General features: G+C 40.2%; 2 protein-coding genes across 9 annotated transcripts; one reads left to right on the top strand and one right to left on the bottom strand.

The window, feature by feature from the left end:
* Nucleotides 1–191: 191 nt before the first annotated feature.
* Nucleotides 192–20,154, bottom strand: DNAAF1 (dynein axonemal assembly factor 1). 5 transcript variants are annotated; one of them, XM_071757018.1, is made up of 13 exons: nt 13,795–13,977; nt 13,356–13,463; nt 12,774–12,900; nt 10,506–10,597; nt 9,450–9,671; nt 8,560–8,726; nt 8,176–8,297; nt 7,399–7,613; nt 7,057–7,179; nt 6,685–6,936; nt 6,060–6,169; nt 1,684–1,746; nt 192–599 (listed from the first exon to the last, which is right to left on the bottom strand). In XM_071757018.1, exons 1-13 carry the CDS (start codon nt 13,928–13,930, stop codon nt 207–209), a joined length of 2,130 nt encoding a protein of 709 aa, XP_071613119.1. In that variant the 5' UTR covers nt 13,931–13,977; the 3' UTR covers nt 192–206. The 5 variants fall into 5 exon arrangements, with proteins under 5 accessions (XP_071613119.1, XP_071613123.1, XP_071613124.1 ...); XM_071757022.1 differs by lacking the exons at nt 13,356–13,463; nt 13,795–13,977 and adding an exon at nt 20,082–20,154; XM_071757023.1 differs by lacking the exons at nt 13,356–13,463; nt 13,795–13,977 and adding an exon at nt 14,455–14,540.
* On the top strand, nt 3,166–20,015 carry HSDL1 (hydroxysteroid dehydrogenase like 1). 4 transcript variants are annotated; one of them, XM_071757025.1, is made up of 5 exons: nt 3,166–3,282; nt 15,617–15,849; nt 16,647–17,092; nt 18,569–18,796; nt 19,690–20,015. In XM_071757025.1, exons 1-5 carry the CDS (start codon nt 3,245–3,247, stop codon nt 19,789–19,791), a joined length of 1,047 nt encoding a protein of 348 aa, XP_071613126.1. In that variant the 5' UTR covers nt 3,166–3,244; the 3' UTR covers nt 19,792–20,015. The 4 variants fall into 4 exon arrangements, with proteins under 4 accessions (XP_071613126.1, XP_071613125.1, XP_071613128.1 ...); XM_071757024.1 differs by lacking the exon at nt 3,166–3,282 and adding an exon at nt 14,550–14,941; XM_071757027.1 differs by lacking the exon at nt 3,166–3,282 and adding an exon at nt 14,707–14,912.
* Nucleotides 20,155–20,438: the final 284 nt, after the last annotated feature.

The following is a 20,438-nucleotide window of genomic DNA, read 5'->3' as shown; positions in this document are numbered from 1 at the left end:
TAAAAACCATTTAAATAAAAGTCAGCAAGAACTTCTGTGCAGAACACAAGAAAGCAACATTTTAATTCCCATTTTATTAGAATTCCCACCTAAATAAAAGGAAGAGATGATCGTTAACTAACAACAGTTGAAAATTTTGTCAACAAGAGCTGGAAAAATTCTTACTGGTAGTGTATTTGTGCCACTCAACTTCTCTCTGTTATTAATTACATCACTGTAATCTTATCAGGGCAATTAACTGTGATCTTACTGTCCTCTTCCCATGGGCTTTGGTCATCAGGTTGATTGCAGGCTGGTGACAATAGTAGAATGTCCTTAGGCTCAGTGATAACCTCTTGTATCAAGGGTTTTGAGGGGGTTGCTTTCTTATCATTGATCTCCAGGTGTCTTTCTGAATGAGCAGGTTCTGTAAAGAAGCTTTCAACAAGGGGTCTTATGTGCTCCTTTTCATGCTCTTTATGTATCTTACATGCATTTGCAAAAATTGCTGTTGGAACTTCTACTGAATTCTCAAATGTGCTTTTATTGTTTTCCTCTACTGCAGAATTGCTGTCATTTGTCATTTCAGAAATTATTTCAATCTTTGGGTGATATTCCTCCTGCAAAGGTAGAAAATGTAATTGCAAATATATTAGTCTTGATGTAAAAGCTAAAAGGTGGGTAAAATACCTTTGGGATCCACATCCCAGCTGTCAGTGTTGATGTGCTATTCCAGCACAATGTGTGCCTTTCATACCCACAGCTCTGCCCCTTTGTGGGTGAACCTTGGGTTTGCTGTTAGCTCTGGCATCAGCCATGAACTGACCATCAACTATTAACAGGTTAGAAAATAAAAACCTGGCAATTTAGCAACGTGCTGGGTCGGTTCTGTTGCTTTACCTCCAAGCAGAAGGACCTGGCTAACATCTCGGGCTGACTTGGGCTAGGAACTGAACACCCTTCAGAGCATGAGAACTGGTAACAAGTGCTCCTCCTCTAATTCTCTTATCTTCCATTAATTAGAAGCTTTTTTGGCCAAGAAATTTTGCAACACTGTTACAAGTCTGTGACAAGAGCAAATAAATTCCAGTCTCACAAGGACTGCAGGAAGAGATTGCATTGGCTTGGGAGGGACTTGTGCAAACTTGCACTGGATCTTTGCTTTGTCTCCAGCAAGGCAAACATGAGCCAACATCAGCAGGAGACTTAAAGCTGCACTTTTGTCTTTGCTGTTTTCTCTTTTCTTGTTTTCTCTTCTGTTTCTGGCTTTTGCCTTGGAGCAGAGGAGTTTCAATCTGTGTTTCCAGTTGAAAACTCTGACTTTATTCAGTACCAGGCAATTTGTTCTATCTGTTCAGTCCTTTGCAGAACAGTAATACTGGTAAAGTATATTTTAAGTGTAATCTTCATCAAAACACTACCAAGAAATTAATCTTATTTAAGTGTTGCATTACTTCATCTTAGCTTTTCATTCTCCTGGTTTTGCAAGACAGTAATATAAAAAATAAAAATAAATAAGTACGAGTAGATAAAGATGTGCTGAAACTGCCTTAGTTTAGAAGTAAAGATCTGCCTTAGTTTATAAATGCATAACTGACTGCATCTCCCAAAACAGCATTCCACAACTTACCTTATCCTCAGTTTGCAAAACATTTGTAAATGTGTTTAGGGAAGCTTCATCACTGGAATTCCTAAAAATCTTACCTTTTGAATGAGCATTTCCTCTTCTGGGGAAAATGCATTTACATCTTCTAAATCAGGCAGTTCCTGTGGACAGTCACAAGATCATTAATCAGTGGATTAACCAGTAAAATACATCTCTGGCTCATTGGGAATCTTCCTCAAAGGAACATCCAGAACACAGCACTGGCATCTTCTCCAAGATGACAGTTTCCTCTCTTAAGGACATGTGGGAACAGGAGAATTCATCAGTCTCCAGAAAGAGCAGAAGGGAAGGTAATAACTGCAGACTGAATGCTGTTTTCTGCTATGCTGTATGATTGTGAAAATAATAATTAAACATGGAGGATAAACAGCAAGGTATGAACAGAATTTTAAAAGCAAACATGGTGTATGTCTGTGAGCTGTTTCTTACCTATTCAATAGACAATCTCAACTGCAACCCACCTGGAAACAACTCTGGGATAGGACTTTTTACACAGGTGTGTAGTGAGAGCACAATGCTTTAAAACTTGAAGAGGGGAGATTTAGATTGGATTTTCTTTGCTGTGAGGGTGGTGAGACACTGAACAGGTTGCCCAGGGATGCTGTGAATGTCCCCTCCCTGGAAATGTTCAAGTCCAGATTGGAAGGGGCTTGGAGCAACCTGGGCTGGTGGGAGGTGTCCCTGCCCATGCAGGGGGTTGGGACTGGGTGAGCTTTAAGGTCCCTTCCAACCCAAACCATTCTCTGATCTATGTTTTACAGGGAACACCCAAAAAAATCTTCAGTCTACCTGAAGCTGTTCATCAGTAAAGTCTGGGAAATACAGCTGATAAAACAATGTTTCACTGTGAACTTGTCACACTTAGAACTGGTAGCTTGCTGTGAACTGTTTTTCCTCAAACAGGTCCAATCATTTCAGATTTCCACTAGAAAATGGTATCTAAGACAACTGCCACTTGCTGATGTGAAAGCAAAATATAGAGCAGGCATACAAAATCACAGGTAGAAAGCAATATCTTTTTGCTTTTTTTTACCTTTTGGTAAAAACGTATCTTATTGGTTTTATGGTGTAACAATTCTGTAGGCAGCTGCTCTGTGTGGTAGTAACAGGAACATCTACTCTGTACTGTCTTGCATGGAGGAGATTATTACAGGTTTAAAATTACCAAATTAAATGTCTGCTTCATGATATGCTTGTAGGTAGTGCAGCATGTCCTGAAGTCATATCATTTTATTACAATATCATTAAAAATGTTCCACCTAAGATGTGAGCCTAATGTCAGTGGGTGGAACCTGATGTCAGTAGGGAGGTGACATGTTCCAGTCAGCAGGGTGCATTGGCAGCTCACCCCAAAAATCTCTTACTACAACTTTTCCCTGTTTCAGGCACCCAGAACGTGATTCAAGCAGCACCATGGCATGTGCAGCAACACAGGCTTGTTTCTGCTTGAGAGGGATGTCACAACCCCTGTGTGACAAATCCTCCTCCTCTCTTCTCCCATATATTGCTGAGACATCTACTGATGCCAGGATAGGAATAGAGACCACAGAGCTACTCCAGAGCTTCTCACCAGTGGTCCCTTCACAGCCATCCCCTGCTATGTCAGCTCTGAGCTTCTTTGGGAAATCTGCAGTCCTGTAAGTACTGGAGGGTGCTCCCAGAAGCTCTTTCCATCAAGAAATGTCAGAATGTTGGAGAATGCAGTGGCATAGACCACTGAAATGGGGATTGATACAGGGTTTGGGTTGGATTTCCTGATGTAGAATTAGAATAGTTACCCTTTTTATGGCTCAAAAGAAACTCCATGCATGTGTGCTGAAGAGTTATTTTTAATGACTTGGAAGTTTTTGCATTCTGTGCTGCCAGACAGCACCCAGATAAAAAAAACAAACCTCTGAGTCTAGGAGATCTTCACATGGTGGGTACCTACAGTATCAGTATTTATTTAAAACTTTTATTTCAGACCCAGCTCATAAAATGATACTGTAACTACTTGGAACTACTGCTCTCCTCTATCCTTGTTAAACTTATTATTAAACCCAGCCAAACAGGAGGATGCAGCAGTAAGCAGGGGGTTGAGCACTTTGGTAACAAGATGGATTTTTTTTCCTGTGAAATTAAGATCACAGAAAAGATACAAGGGGGTTTTTCTAAAACATGCCAACAAGAATTTAGTTAACAATGGCAGTGGGAGAGATGGAAGAGCATATAAAGTGCTCTGGGAAATCATAAATTCAGAAGTTATTGTAGTTAAGTGATGATCAGACACTGTCAGTTTAGCAGCATAATCTGGACATATTGAACAGGTCTCCTTTGAAGTGAGACTATTTTTCAGTGGTGTCTCAGTCCTCCTCAGGGTTAGATGTGTTTAAACATGATTAAATGTCTGTGTCATCAGATAGGCATCTTAGATAAGAGAAGACCATATTAAAAATGTCAGTTATTATATGCCTGAATAATGCACATTCAGCTTTTCTTGGAAATTTCCCTAAAAGTTACATTTTGAGAATTAATTTGGAACACCTAATACTGCTGGCTAGCATTTAGTGGGTGGCTAGTTCTTCCTTGCTCTTTTTCTGCCATACTTTAAATTTTCAACTGCATATTTCATTTGAGTTTTACCTGAAAGGATGCACATGTCCACTATATTCTCTTTGTTGTGACTTCTGATTTTCAAATGAGAATCCTCATAAACTTTCTCATTTCCTTTCCTTTCCCATTTCCTTTCTCTTTTTCTTTTCTTTCCCTTCCCATTTCCTTATTTCCTTTCCATTCTCCTTTTCTTTTCCTTTCTCTTTTCCTCTTCTTTTCCTTTTTTTTCCTTTTCTGTTCCTTCTTTTCCTTTCTCATTTCCTTTTCTTTTCCTTTTCTATTCCTTCTTTTCCTTTCTCTTTCCTTTCCCTTCTCCTTTTCCTTTCTTTTTCCTTTTCTATTCCTTCTTTTCCTTTCTTATTTCCTTTCCTTTCTCATTTCCTTTCTCCTTTTCTTTTCCTTTCTCTTTTCCTTTTCTTTTCCTTCCTTGTTTCCTTTCCATTCTCCTTTTCTTTTCTCTTTTCCTTCTTTTCCATTTCTCTTTTCCTCTTTTCCTTTCTTTTCTTTTTTCTTTTCCTTTTTCTTTTTCTTTTCCTTTTCTTTTCCATTTCTCTTTTCCTCTTTTCCTTTCTTTTCTTTTTTCTTTTTCTTTTTCTTTTCCTTTTCTTTTCCATTTCTCTTTTCCTCTTTTCCTTTCTTTTCTTTTTTCTTTTCCTTTTTCTTTTCCTTTTCTTTTCCATTTCTCTTTTCCTCTTTTCCTTTCTTTTCTTTTTTCTTTTCTTTTTTCTTTTCCTTTTTCTTTTCCTTTTCTTTTCCATTTCTCTTTTCCTCTTTTCCTTTCTTTTCTTTTTTCTTTTCCTTTTTCTTTTCCTTTTCTTTCCATTTTCTTTTCCTTTCCTTTTCCTTTCCTTTCCTTTCCTTTTGTATTTCCTTTCCTTTCTCCTTTTCCTTTCTTTCTCTTTTCTCTTTCTTTTCCTTTCTCTTTTCCTTTCCTTTCCTTTCCTTTCTCCTTTTCTTTTCCTTTCTCTTTTCCTTTCCTTTCTCCTTTTCTTTTCCTTTCTCCTTTTCTTTTCCTTTCTCTTTTCCTTTCCTTTCTCCTTTTCTTTTCCTTTCTCTTTTCCTTTCCTTTCCCCTTTTCTTTTCCTTTCTCTTTTCCTTTCCTTTCTCCTTTTCTTTTCCTTTCTCTTTTCCTTTCCTTTCTCCTTTTCTTTTCCTTTCTCTTTTCCTTTCCTTTCTCCTTTTCTTTTCCTTTCTCTTTTCCTTTCCTTTCTCCTTTTCTTTTCCTTTCTCTTTTCCTTTCCTTTCTCCTTTTCCTTTCTCTTTTCCTTTCCTTTCTCCTTTTCTTTTCCTTTCTCTTTTCCTTTCCTTTCTCCTTTTCCTTTCTCTTTTCCTTTCCTTTCTCCTTTTCTTTTCCTTTCTCTTTTCCTTTCCTTTCTCCTTTTCCTTTCTCTTTTCCTTTCCTTTCTCCTTTCCTTTCTCCTTTTCTTTTCCTCTCTCTTTTCCTTTCCTTTCTCCTTTCCTTTCTCCTTTTCTTTTCCTTTCTCTTTTCCTTTCCTTTCTCCTTTCCTTTCTCCTTTCCTTTTCCTTTCTCCTTTTCTTTTCCTTTCCCCTTTCTTTTCCTCTTTCCTTTCCTTTCTCATTTCCTTTTTTTCCCCCTTTCCTTTCCTTTTCTTTCCATTTCCCCTTCCTTTTTTGTTTCCTTTTCTTTCCCTCTCCCTTCCCTTTTCCTTTTCCTTCCTTCCTTCCTTCCTTCCTTTTCTTTATAGTAGGTCTCTCTGAGAACCCTTAGCATATAGTTTTATTAGCCAGAATATTCAAATAAATAATTTGAAGCAGATAATACCCAAACCTGAACTGCCCAAAATCTGAATCCAATACATACATCAAGATCAAGTTTCTCCAGTCTCTCCAGTTTGATCTGTTCCTTTTCAGCAGATCCATCCAGTTCAGGAAGCTTGGTCCTTTCCATAGCTGCCTTCTCTCTTGGGAGATCTAAAAGCATAAACAATTAATCAGATGCCAAGAACTAAATGAGGAAAAGACTTTCTACATTGCAACAGCAAGCACTGCAAAACCTGATTGCTGGGGACCTGACTCCCACTAAAGACATAGAAATATTTATATATAAATATTTGCATTTTGCAATAAGCTATTCCACAAATCTACAAAAAGCATTCTTCCATCTGTTAAGGCAGAAATAACACCTCTAGAGTGATGGGCAGCTTCTGAACAGTTTATGTGGGAGCAGGAGAAGCCTGTAAGCTCTCTCACTAAATGTGGCTTGTATGAGAAGTGGGATTCCACCTTTATGTAGCAGAAGTTGAACGTTGAGCCCTCAGAATTTTGTGTGTGTGTGTTGTATTTAAAGAATACTTAATCCAGAATAACTTGTTTTCCAACTACTCACTGTGGCAATCAAATGGGATATTTTTATCTGTGCATAAATTGGTTTGAATCAAGGAGAAGCAGTGCTACACTCAGTTTGGCTCATTGTCTGTGTCCATTACCCTCTATCTGCTCCTTGAAGCTTGAGTGATTGAAAGCATCTAATTCTTGTGCATCCACTTGGGTTCTAGCAGGGATGTTTCCTGAGGGGAAATCTGTGCTATTTCCCCTGTTTGGTAAAAGTGGTATCACTTCATCACAGGCATCAAAGCTTTTGTTTGTAAATTTCTCAGTCTTCTCTTGAGTTTCTCTCTTTTCTGACATATCTGATGTATTAGAATTTCCATCCCTCACATCTGAGTTTGCAGGTGCTCCTACCAAGAAACAAATTAATTAAAACTGCTGAGTTGATCTACCATGATTCATGACAAATATCCAAGCTTTACTACATTGTCTTAACAGTTTTGGCTGAAATATGCATCAAAACCTCCTACTTTGTGTGAGCAGCTCTTCATGGACCAGCAGTTCTCCCAGGTCTGCAGCAATCTTGTGGGGTTTGCTGCAGTTTTTTGCACCTGGCTTCTCTGTGAAGGGCACAGGAGCTTGAAATGCTGGCACTGAAAGCACTTTTAAGGCTTTTTGTTTCATCAGCAGGGAGAAAAGTGATGATTACTTAAAATTGTTCTGGTTAATCAAAGGTGCACCAAGATTAATACAAGTATTTAGTATGGGAAATGAAGACTCATGAGCAGAAATGCCAAATATTGCCATCAGCCTACTTTTAAACATTCAAACTGAAGAAGACACAGACATCTTCCAAAATATCATCCACAAACCTCCTAGGATGTCCATTGTATCTCCAGTTCCACATTTTGCACTTGCACCACTTTCTTCCATGTACTTTTGTCTTTTATTTTCCTCTGCTTTTCGCCTGATTGCTGCTAAAGCATTGATGCTATCTTGGATTTTTTTCCTCTCTTTGGTTTCCCATTTTTCCCTTTCTGCCTTCTCAGCTTCATTCCCTCCAACAGCCCAGGCTTCTGCACAGGCTCTAATGAAGACAAAACCTCACTCTTAATATAGCTATAATAGCCCATCTTGATAATTAAATTTAAAACAGTAATCAACAGCATAAAATAGCTGCAAGAGGGGAAAAAAAAACAACAACCAGCCCACATACTTTTGTTTTTATAAAAAAATAAGTCTTATATAAATCTTAAATAAATAAAAAATAAAACTGCAACAGAAGTAACCACAATAGCCAAATGCTGTTGATGACTCTATCAGAGATCTGCCAGGAGTGCTGATCTCAGCTCTGCTTTTCCAGACTTTTGTTTAGTTTGTTGAAATCAGGATTTACCTCTGGTCTGCAGAATTGGTGTAAAAGAATTCTGCTCAAGAATTATTTCTCTTGTGCAAAAAATACATGTTTTTTCCTAGGTATGTTAGGGATGGAGCTCCATAGCACAATACTTTCATAGTCAAAGTCATCCACCCTCAATAAATTATACAGCTCAGTCATTCCTTTCATGACAATATTGACAAAAATTAGATGAGTGGTCATTAGCACTTGAGATTTATTACTGTATAGAGAGGACTGCTCTGTTTCTTACCTATCCTTTGGAAAAACTGGTCTGTCATCCAGATATGTCAGTTTCTTTAGTCGAACAATAAGTGTTTTCCTATAATTAGCAATTTTCCTTATCACTTGGTTTCCCATCAAATTCAGCACATGCTAGAGAGACAAGGGAGACAATTTTTCAAGTTGAATAGCAAAGAAATCCTGAGCTGGATATGCACTTTCTCTGTGATTTTAAAAAAGGTCAATAAAACATCTTGGGTGCTACAGGAAAAAAAACAACAACCAACCAACCAATTAAAAAAATTATGTTTAACAACATTACTTTTAGATCAATACTGGTTGTGCACTGTACCCAACAAAACCATTTCATGGGATTCACTCCTACCCAGGCCACCCTCAGTAATATTCAGCTTACCAAATTGGGCATGGTCTCCAGAACAGTTATAATATTTGGATCACTGAGATTGTTGTGGGAGAGATCAAGGACAGAAATACTTGGGCATTCTTGCAAGTGCTGTATGTCTTCCACTGTCTGTAACTTGTTGTGAGCTATCTGCAGAGTCTGCAGGACTTTCAGACACGCTGTCAGGCAAGAACAGCACAAGGAAAGCAAAAGTAAGAGGCATTGCTACACAAAGGGCTTTCTGGAGCACTTAAAAAACTGCATTGTCAAAATATTTTTTCCCCTGAGTTTGTTGTTCTCCTCTAGGTACTTCTTGGCTTGGCCAAAAACTGGTTTCTTCACCATGGAGGGAAAAAACGAGTTGTTTGGTTTTAGGAGGGTGGTTGTTTCCAATTCATGTTTCAAACTAAAGAGTTATACAAAAGCAAGAGCTTGTGTTTAAAATTACTCCCAATGAGTAAGAGAGGAATTCTTTTTTTTTTTTTTTTTTTTTTTTCTGCTGAAGGTGGAATAAATCCTTTAACAGACGTGAAAGATTTGCTAATCATGTCTACAACTGCCAGAGCACATTGTAACTGTAAAGTAAATGGTGAAAACTGCACTGCCAGGCTGTCTGCAGCACAGATAATACTGAGATTGTATTAACAAGTGAGGAAAACCAACTTCATTGTCCCAGCTATGCAAATGACAGTAATTACTTTATCTTTTCTGTTTTCTCATCTATTTCAACTGCAAAATACAGAGGTTTGACTCTTCAACAGAAGCCCTGTGGACTTTGGTATGGGATATTGTGCAAAATTTTAACATTAATTAAAGCCCCTTTGAAACTATTGCCACTAATAATATAGTTCAGGAATATGGGCTGTATACAGGTTAAAACATGTTGCACCAACAGTTCTTACAGAGCTTCTCAATGGTCTTAATGTAGTTGTTACTGATGTTGAGGGAATCCAGTTTCTTTAAGGGCTCAAGGTTTTCTATTTTGCTAATTAAATTGATTTGCAAGTAGAGGCAACGAAGCTCTGTCAGAGCCTCCAAGTTTTCAATTTTTGTTAAGCAATTGCCTTCCAGCCACAAACACTTCAACCCAGTGTACTCTTCAAGGTTCTCCAGGCGGTCAAATCCTGCAGAAAAAAAAAAAAAAAAAGGTATTTTAAAATGAAAGAGCATTGGCTGAACACAAGTCTTTCAAAAAGCAAATTTCATTAGACCAGTGCTGCTGAAACAGCCTGTGAGAAAACTTGCATACAAGATGCTGCCACTGTTTCCACTAAATTAATAGCACTAATTGGCCCCAAATCAGATGTTCTGGTCTGTATCTTGTGCAGCCCTTTAGATGCTCTAATAATACACAGTGAGAAAACAGCAAAACCAAGGCCAAATGCAGAAGGTAGATTTAGCATTGTAGATTTAAACAATTCTCTTGCTACCCTGAACCAGATAACCACATCACTCAAAAATTTGCTCAAATATCACAAAAGGATGATCTGGGTTCATTCTAGCAACTGCTTTGTCCTTCAAGAGTATTTGAGAATGTGCAGCAAGTCCTTACTGTTTGTTTTCTTCCTGACCATTTTTATTTGGCAATAAAAAGGTCCCCAGAGCTGGAAAACAGCTTTGTACCAACTCATTCAAGAAGAAATATATATATTTTGCTCTAAATGCAACCCAGACCAGTATTTTAAGACATTTTTCAGAGGCTACTGTTTTGGAAAAAAACCCAAAGTGTCCCTTGATCCCCATTGCTCCTTTGAATGACTCCACAAAGTGATTAGGTCTGTAATCTATTTATTTTTCTACCTTCATCTTGACTCATTTTGTTTCACAGTTCCATTATTCTACGAAATTAAATTTTGTTGCTAATTTAAAAGACTAAAACTCCAGTCAGCCATAAACTAGATTCTCTGCTAAAATTCTACATAGAATAATAGATCTACACAGTCATCTCCACATCATACCTTTGTAATGCAAATAAAGAGTATCATTTAAGTATGGGGTCCAGTATAACTTCTGCTCTTTACAGATGTCTCGCAGAATCTTTTTTGTCATTCTGAAATAATAGCAGGAAGCAGAAGCAAACAAAAAATTTGTTTCAGTGCACATTCAGAAATTTATGCTTTGGTAACAGCTTTCAATGAAACACAATTACCAGTTCTTCAAGAGAAACAACTATAATCTTTCAAGACCTATCCTCAAAATTTAAAACACTACGTTTTCTGCATGGCTTTCCAGTTCTACCTGTTTGAAGTATGTTAGCAGGCAAAAAACCCAACAATCAAACAAAAAAGTATGTAGGAAAGTGGGTAGGGAATTAGAGAGTCTATTTTCTTGAAAAAGAGCAGCATGATTCTTAGAATATTGTTCCTTCCTCTCTAGTTCTTGTCTCCATTCCTTGCTGCAGGACATACATATTGGTGGCATAGCAAGATTTTTTTCAGACTAGAAAAATCAGTGATTATTAACCTGCCATTTTGATGAAATGCTGGCTCTGCAATAGCACTTCAGGCAGTATTAATACACCTCTGTGACTGGCTTAGGAAGGACACAGTTAGAAAACTAATACTTCCTCTTCAGCTGCAATTGCTTAACACATGTATGTGCATAGAGCACTGGGTTTGCATCTCATGGAAATGGCAGTTCCTGAGCAGGGACCTTGCAAAGAGTGACAGGACATTGTCACTTTGGAGGAAAGGTGTCCTGGGCTACATAAAATTCAGACAAGAAATTTGGGAACCCATCAGAAAGCAAAAATATTCCAAAGCAGAAAATATCTATATCTTCATGTTTAGAAAGATTAGGTTCTGTAAAGCAAAATTCCAAAATAAAACTTCCAGTAGATATTCCTTACTTAAAAGAATATTGCAGAAGTACAACGTTGTATATTAAAAAATTATTTTCTACTTCCAAATCCCATATTAAAAACTTGTGCTGTATGTTTGTGGTCATAAGTATTTGTAGGACTAAAGCTTGTAACAGTAAGATCTCCTTGGCAGGAAGATATTTTCAAATAAACAAAAAAACTTGAGTAAAGGCAGTGAAGATAAACCTTTCACAATGAATTTGCTTTTGGATTTATTTACTTACTAGACAAAAAAAGTCAATATTGCTGGAGAAGAAAACTAGTCATCTGACTTCCTGGGGCAACAGAAAATAAGACTGTCAACCTGTAACTTCCCTGTAAGTCAAACATCCCTGACATAAATCTCTGAAGAAATGAAAGATTTATAAACTTTGAGCAAAATCTGTAAATACACAGTTTTCTTGTATTGTCAGACACAGGTATAGAGCAGCATTTAATCAAAGTATTAGCATCCTCAGGTACTTTATGGGATCATTAAATGTGTTCCTTCTAAGTATTATTTATCTCATATACAGTTATTGCTCTCTGCTATTATTCTCCATAAGAACTTAATTTTAAAGTGTACCAGGCTGATCAGCTGGGGATAATGTAGTTTTCTGTGTAAGCAGAGTCAGATCTGCCTCCTGATAATTCAGTAATTTTCATTTCCTAGGCTTTAAAGGGCTGTGACTCTTTTTAACAGAACAGCTACATTATAATTAGCAGAAACATAATCTTTGGAAAGTTTTGCCAGGTACAGGAATGTAGGGGAAATCTGATACATCCCTGTGTAACTTAGCTCACCTGACCAGACTTTCACAATATTATTGAAGAGTATCAAATATGGGGTTTCATTTTATTATTTGCTTACCAAGTTCTTTCTCAGAGATAACACAAGAATAATTCAATTTCACAGCAATTAATGAATGGCCATTGCAGCATATGCTGGACCAAAATCAGAGCCAGAGCTTACAAAGTTGTGTCTTATTAACTTTCTGAGGTACCTCTGGATATCCTCTGCTAAAAACTATCTTGACAGCTTTCATATTTACACTGTGGTGAATTAATTGTCTGAATTGATGCTTAGAAATGGTCAAAATTACAGACAAATTACTTCCACAAGTTTGCATCATTTTCTCCAGCTCCATTAAGCAGAATGCATCCTGTAGGTAGAATGTAGCTGGCTACTGCTACCATAGAACACCAGCTGTGCAGTGTCTGGAAATATCCCCAATTCCTGATTTATTGATTATTCTCCAATTCATCCTCAAAATTACTCTTTGGAATTAAGATTAAAGTTTAAGATTAAAATGTAGAGCAGCAAGATTCCCACTGACTTCAGCAGTGCCACGATTTAAATAGAAAACATCCCCAAGCAATTTATTACCTGACACAGCCCCTTTTTTCTTCTGTGCTTTGATTGACCAAGCTGGTTACTGATTTGTGATCACCATAGGATTTTTGTTCATTCTGTTTCTCTGTGCTAGACATGGCTTCCTCTTGAGCTTTAACATCTTTGTCAGCAGGAAAACAAAATTGCAGTTTAACAGCATGAGAGGGGAAAAGGTGTCACATTGGCAATAACTTGAAGCACTTGAATGTGAAATTCAAGAAAAGAAGTGTTCTAAGCAAGATTTTTGCTGATTTTTTTTAATGAAAGGAAACAACTTTTTAAGGAGGCAAAGTAGTAAAATAAGTAGCAAAAAAAAAAAAAATGTTGACATTTATTTTTTAGGTCTGGAAGTCAGGTAGTACCCATTAGTCTTTACATTATTATAATGGATAGTGGCAATACACCTCTGGAACCAATGCTCTCACAGTCTTAAATGGCTGCTATAGATTACATATTTAAGAAGCAATAATTTGAGCTTGACAATACTACTAACTTTGTATGTAAAGAGACTCCAGTAATGGTCCATCTCAGTCATCACAAGCACTGTTTGATAGTCTAGTTCTTCCACTAATTTACCCTTTTGCATTCTTTGGATGGTGTCTCCAGTGCTGTACTCACTCAAGCCATTTTTAAACCATCTTTGATTAATTGCATTTTCAGTATTCTTCTCCTCAGATTCTTGCTCTGCACATTCTAGTTTAGACTTTTAGATCACACACTTAAAATAATGCAAACAAGAGGACTGTACCAGCTCTTTCAAAAGCAATTGTAACTAAAACATACAGAGGTCAGGCTGCTGTGTGATTGCAAGACAGGGAAAGCTAGAAAAAAAATCACAGAAACAGAAAAAAAAAGCACCAGAAGATACCAACTGAGTTATGACAAGTGACTTCAGCAGGAAAAAGAACAAACTCATATTGCAACCAGATAAGCAGATAAGACAGACTTTTTTTTAGGGTTTATGTTCACTAAATGTCCCTGAATTCATCCTCATGAGCCAGCTGGAAGGGCTCACCTGTGCTGCCACAACTGCCTTCATTTTCTGTTTGGGCAGCTTTGGCACTGGTGTCATTCACAGCCTCTCCTGACACCTCTTGCACTGTGACCTCCTGTCCAAGGCCTTTGTTGGAGACATCGTTTTCTGGTTGCATTTTAAGATATGTGATTTAGACATCAGCCAAACCAGTATTTGAGTTACAATCCAATTTCCAGGAAAAATATGTGAAGACTTCAGTAGAACCTGTTACAGACAAAAAAGAGTAAATGATCAAGAGTAAATGATGGAGCCTGCAACCTGGGTCTTCTCACTATGGAGATACCAAAAGGCAGGGAGAGCTTATCCTAAATCCTGCCCGCAGCACATCTCAGAGCAGAGACGGCCGCGGCCGAGAAGCCCTCCCCAAGCTGCAGCAAGTCACTCGTCCCTTCCGCAGCCGGGCTGCTGAAGATGAAGCGATGTGGCTCCTTCTGGGCTCGGCCTGCCCGGGGGTACCTCCCGCCCCCCGCCCCGCTAGGGCCCAGGGGACACCCCCAGAGGAGTTCTGAGCTCCCCACAAGGGTTGCGGCTGCTCTTTGCGTTTTTTAGCGCTGCTCTTTTTGCTGTTATACAGCCCGAGAGCTCTCTATTCAGGACTCGCGCTGCTCCATTGCCCGTTAAACCTGCAGCTCCCTTTACCTGACCCGAGACCCGGCCTGGGCCGAGACTTCCGACCCGGACTTCGGCGCACGGGGCCTCTCCTGGCTGGGCCGCCGCACCTCGCAGGCACACAGATGTCAACCGTGAGGGACGGGACGGGACAGGACGGAGCCGAGCAGAATCACCCCAGCCCAGCTGCTGACAGCAGCCCCGGAGGTGCCGGCAGCCGCGCTCCTGCCCCAACCACCGCCGTCGCCATGGAGACGCCGCGCACAAGGCCCATAAAGCCCCGCGGCCGCTCCCGGCAGCCCCGGTGGTGGCGGCGGCGCCGGGCGAGGAGGAGGCGGTGGCACCGTGGGGAGGCCGGGACCCAGCCCTTGTCCCGCCGCCGCCCCGGGGGACACACCGGGCGATTAAGAGCCCCACGGGAGTGTTGGCCTTGCGCGGGATTGGTTTTCCTTCGGTACAGCCCGGTCGCGGCTCAGCGCGGGGCCGAGGCAGGCCGGCGGGTCGCGGGGACTCATCGGTAAGGGCTGTCCCTGCCCGAGCGGGCGAGGGTAGCGCGGTGTGGAGCGGCGCGAAGCTGCCGGCTCTGACTGTGGCTCTGCCGGCCTCGGGTTTTGCGGTCTTTTTGAGAAATTCCCGCCTCGTAGGTGTGAAGCCCAGCGAGCGTTCTGCTGGCGGCTGATGTGACAGCCCTGCGGGGAGCTGGCAGTGTCTGGCCGTGAGGACAGCGCGTCCTGGGAAAGGGTGAGGGATGTTCCCGGGAATAACGTTATCCTGCTGTCCCGGAGCTAGCTGGGGCTTTCCTGCCGCTTGCCGTGCTTGGAAGAGGCCGCTGTGTGCTCAGCTCTCCCTTTCCGGTTATCCCAGCCTTTTTGCAGGCACATCCTCAACTTCCAAAATGAGTTTTTCAGGTGTTGAGCTTTCCTTGTCTGCTTGGGCTTGTGTTGTTTTATTTGCAGGGTCACTGCAGCATGACTGACCAGGAGTTAAACCATTCAACAAGTGCTAAGCAGTAGCTAAACCAGGAAGGATGATGATAGGCTTATCCAAATTTTAAAAGCAGGCTGAGTTGTGGTTTTCTGTGCCAAAATGATGCTTGGGCTATAATGAGCTGAATCTCAGAAGTTGTGCAGTCAGTCTGAATAGTTCATGTGGCCCAAGAGGTGATTTATTTTTCTGTCTTATTTTTTTCCAGGCTTGTGATCACCATGGCTGCAGTGGATCGTTTCTACCTCTTGTACAGAGAGATCAGTCGTTCCTGCAGCTTTTACATAGAGGCCCTGGCTATAGTTGGAGCTTGGTACACAGTCAGGAAGTGTCTCTCTCTTGCCTTTGACACTTACAGCATGCTCAGGTTGCACGTGGTTCCAAAGCTGGGTGGTGAGATCGACCTTGTCAAGCAGTATGGAAAATGGGCTGTGGTTACTGGTAAGAAACTGAAGTTGTGTATTTGCTTATGTTCATCTCAGGTTGCAAGGTAAATCTGCTTCAGCAGGGGTTGGTTTTCAGTGCCTTATTAAATTCAGTTCCTTGGGAGATGGGCAGGCTCAGTGTGCTGACTGCCTGCTGGGAAGGGATCACAGCAATTTTTTTCCCCAAAATTGTAAGGTACACACAGAACACATACAAGCATAGACAGAGATGCAGGCAAAGTCCTTATTTTGCTGGGATCACAGCAATTTTCCCCCAAAATTGTAAGGTACACACAGAACACACACAAGCAAAGACAGAGATGCAGGCAAAGTCCTTATTTTGCTGGGATCACAGCAGTTTTTCCCCAAAATTGTAAGGTACACACACAACACACACAAGCAAAGACAGAGATGCAGGCAAAGTCCTTATTTTGCTGGGATCACAGCAGTTTTTCCCCAAAATTGTAAGGTACACACAGAACACATACAAGCATAGACAGAGATGCAGGCAAGGTCCTTATTTTGCCATGGGCTTTTCACATGTGCTCAAGTTCTTAAGCCAGGTTTAACTCATGTGCCTCTGACACCCTCACCTTTCATTAAGATTCTACTCTAAGCTCTCTGTTGTCACAGAAAATCTAAAACGTGTATGAGGGGGTATTGCAGAAGGTTGTTAGTGACTCACCTTGTCTTTGGTGTGGCTTTGAGATCGTTAGAGTCAGTGCCCTTCAGATAAGGGAGCAAAGCTATAATTGTAAGAATTGTCAAAATAAAAGGCTCTGATTTTCACTTGTTTTTTATAATTTCCTGCAGGTAGCACAGATGGCATAGGGAAGGCATATGCTGAACAACTGGCAAAGCGTGGTGTCAACATCATCTTAATCAGCCGGAACAAAGAGAAGCTGGAGGCTGTATCTAGGAGCATATCTGAAACCTATAAAGTGGAAACAGATTTCATAGTAGCTGACTTCAGCAAGGGGCGTGAGCCTTACCCAGCCATTAAGGAGGCTCTGAAAGACAGAGAAATTGGGATTTTGGTGAATAATGTGGGAGTATTTTATCCCTACCCGGACTATTTTACCAATGTGTCTGAGGACTTGTTGTGGGACATGATAAACATAAATATTGCTTCTGCTAACATGATGATACATATTGTGCTGCCAGGCATGGTAGAGAAGAGGAGAGGGGCAATTGTGAATGTTTCTTCTGCATCCTGTTGTCAGCCAACACCTATGCTGACCATCTATGGAGCCTCTAAAGTAAGTTGGAGTGCAGTGTTCAATGGCACACACTGAAAAGTAGGTACATTATAGCTTGGTTGTAAATGCATTCAGCAAGGATATCAGCAAGGAAAGATTTGGAGGGATTTCTTCAAATATCAGAGGTATTGCATGTAATCAGCACCAATACTGGGCTTGGAACCTGTGTTTGTATGATGTGTGAACTGTTATAGCTGGTTCTAGGAGCAGTGTTACCCTCCTCAGAGGAACAGTGAAGCAGCAGTTCTGTGATCCATGGAAAGGATCAAGGATTTCATATCTCTTCTTCAGCTGAGTGGTGTATCAAGCTCCTTATACACTTATATTTGGCAGTGAGAGAGGCTGCTGTCAGATTCAAGTCACTCTGGGCCAAATCAAGCCACTGCTGCCCCTCACAGCAAGGGACAGAAGGCTTCTTACACTTGTCTGTACCAATTTGGGGAGAAGTGAAAACAACTTCTTCCCCCTACCCAATTACTCTTCCTGAGGAGAGATCTAGTGAATAACAGGATGGGGCACCTGGGTGATGCTGGAAGTACAAATGCACATGAGGATTTGGATTTACACCTGATGACTTGCTGCTAAATCAACAACAGAGGTTGCCAGGTATCTAAACACAAGTTGTAATTGCTCCCAGCTGTTGGTTGTTGCTGTGGCCCAACCCCAGTGCAGCCTTAATCCTTGGACAGCTCTTGCCAATACTTTCTTTTTACTGGAGCAAAACATGCTCTTATTACTGTGAGGTATAAAATTCCTTGCAGATTTTCTGCAGTGTGGAAACTGGCCTAAGATTGCTGTTGTTGTATCTTCCCTGCTTGGTTATGCTAAGTGTATGTAGAACTGCTCTCTGAACTAAAACAATTTAAAGTTGAAATGAAAAAGAACAGAACAAACCCAAGTGTACCAAAGTTTCTTCTTTTGAATCTAAATCCTAGATCAGAAATCCACTCTCAAGCCTGGCCTCTGTACAGTTACATTGGCACAGAATTAATTAACATAAATTCTGGGGAAGATTTGTTGATTATGAATTCACCTGTAAATGGATTTAAAAATGGGACTTTTTGTCCTTTTGACCACTGAGTATATTTAGCTTTGGAATGTTGCCTGCAATGCTTCCCAACTAAACAAGGTGTTTGTTTTAGATTTAATGAATGTTTGTGGTGTTATTAGGCAGAAATTGTCAGATTATGTTAATTTCACATCAGAGACTTAAGCAGATGCTTTGGCCTGCAAGTTACTGAACTGTAGCAGGTTTTTAGCAAGCAAATAACAAAAAATAGAAACGTTGGTAATACTGCAGAAATGTGTATTTTTATAGTATTTACTCAAGGTGGGTTTTTAGCTCATGTCTAGAATATGCCACAACCCTTCTGTAATTTTAAAACTCTGCCCTGAGGCTTGTTTTTTATTAAAAAAAACCCAAAAAACAAAACCAACAAAACCAAAATATGCCTCTTTCTGCTTTTGTCTTTCTAGACCTACTTGGACTATTTCAGTAGAGCACTACATTATGAATATGCCTCTAAAGGAATTTTTGTTCAGAGTTTAACCCCATTCGTAATTGCTACAAAAATGGTGGCATGCAGCAGCACAGCATCAAAGAGATCTTTCTTTTTTCCTTCTGCTGAAGAATATGCAAGTCATGCCATTTCTACTCTTGGGTTATCTACAAGGACCACTGGCTACTGGAAGCATGCAATAAAGGTAATAGTATTCATTAAACTATTTCATGTTTGTCAAGACAAGTAAATAAGCTGTTTACTTTCTTAGAAGCCTGAATGACAACTATGCCCATGTTCTGAAAGAGTACAATATAAAGGCATTGTGCCTGCCTTATATCCTCACTGTTCTGCTTGAGAAAATGTTTCAGCATGCTTGTTTTTAGAATGTGAGAGTGCATCCAATTCCCACTTGAAATGTGCAGCAAAAACAGGGAAAGAAACAACTTTTTTCAAAAACATTATCTCATTTCACTGGTGGTGTTGCTGACTGGGCGAGTGTTTCACTGTTGTGTTTGAACAGAAATACCTTTTTTCAATCTTAACTTGCTAAGCCTGCTTCTAATTTGGGGAAGAGTGGGTAGGGAGGATGCAATAATAGCAGGAAAAAAAGCCCACATTTTTTTCTTGACCTATGTGGTGGTTGGTCCTCTGTCTGTTAGGTTTTCATATTTGGGGGCAGATTGTGGGCTCCAAAGTAACTTTATGAAAATTGCTTACATCCCTAGTGGCTTTCTATAGCATTCTGTTGAGTAGAAGGAATTTTAAGTGGGAAATAGTACCAAAGGAATAAAGAGATGGGAAAGATTCTAGGAAGATGTGGAAATTACAGGAATTGGACAGTACTGCTGTTGTGAACTTGAACAAACACCTTCAGGATTTATTTGCAGAACCCAACTTTCCAGCTGCATGCACTACTGCCAAAATGGCTAAATATATTTACTTCCAGGTGGTTGAATTTAAGGATTAGTTACTGATGTTCAAGCAGGTCTTGCCTTACTCTACTGGTAACTTGAGAAACTGTTTGTTTACTTTCATAGAAAATGGAACAGATTAAAAGATATTCCTTTTCTTTTGTCTCTCTGTGCCTCTCCACAGTTCACACTGGGTGAACGCCTACCTGAATGGATCTGGGCATGGTTTGCACTGTATTTTGGCAGAATTATACGCAAGGAAGCTTTAACATGCAAAGTGAAATAGGAAGATTCAGATGTCCTGCATATTGAGTATTATATTTTGATCCCAGTGCTGCAACAATGTTCAGTGACACTCAGTGGATGTACCTTATGTATACCTTAGAAATCAGAAGTCTGGATCCCCTCTCAGTATCCTTGTATTAAGTAACTTCTCTGTCCCTTCATTATGAAATGCTTTATTTAAAAACACCGATTTGTTTCCTGTGATAATAAAACAACTTCCTAAGGTTTTGATGGGGTATGATGTTGGTGCTTTTGTTAATATAAAAAGCACGTAGGTGCAAATGTACTTACTGGAAAGCATCTGCTATCATACACTGCTCCTATCTGTTTGCAGACTCTGGGAAGCTGTCCTTTCCTCTTGCAACTGAAAGAGGAACATTTTCTGTTACCACGGGCTCCTCACTCTGCTTCTGTCCTCTTACCCTGAAACACCAAACCAGTCTCTCCCTCACCCTCCTCAGGCGCTGCCTGACCGTCCCTGAGGTAACATCCCCATCTTCAGCTTTCCCAGCAACAACCCGATGCCTCCACTCTCAGCGACACCTGAATAATCACATTCCCAGACTCCCACTCCAGAACACGGCTGCTCCGCAGCCTCCTCCCCTGCTCCAGCGAGCGCCGCCTCCTCCTCCTCCCTCTCACCCCCAT

This window comes from Heliangelus exortis, chromosome 13 (assembly GCF_036169615.1).
Source record: "Heliangelus exortis chromosome 13, bHelExo1.hap1, whole genome shotgun sequence".
In the NCBI taxonomy this organism is placed as follows: Eukaryota; Metazoa; Chordata; class Aves; order Apodiformes; family Trochilidae; genus Heliangelus; species Heliangelus exortis.
The sequence above is the reverse complement of the archived record's forward strand: the minus strand, read 5'-3'. Positions and strand labels throughout refer to the sequence as shown.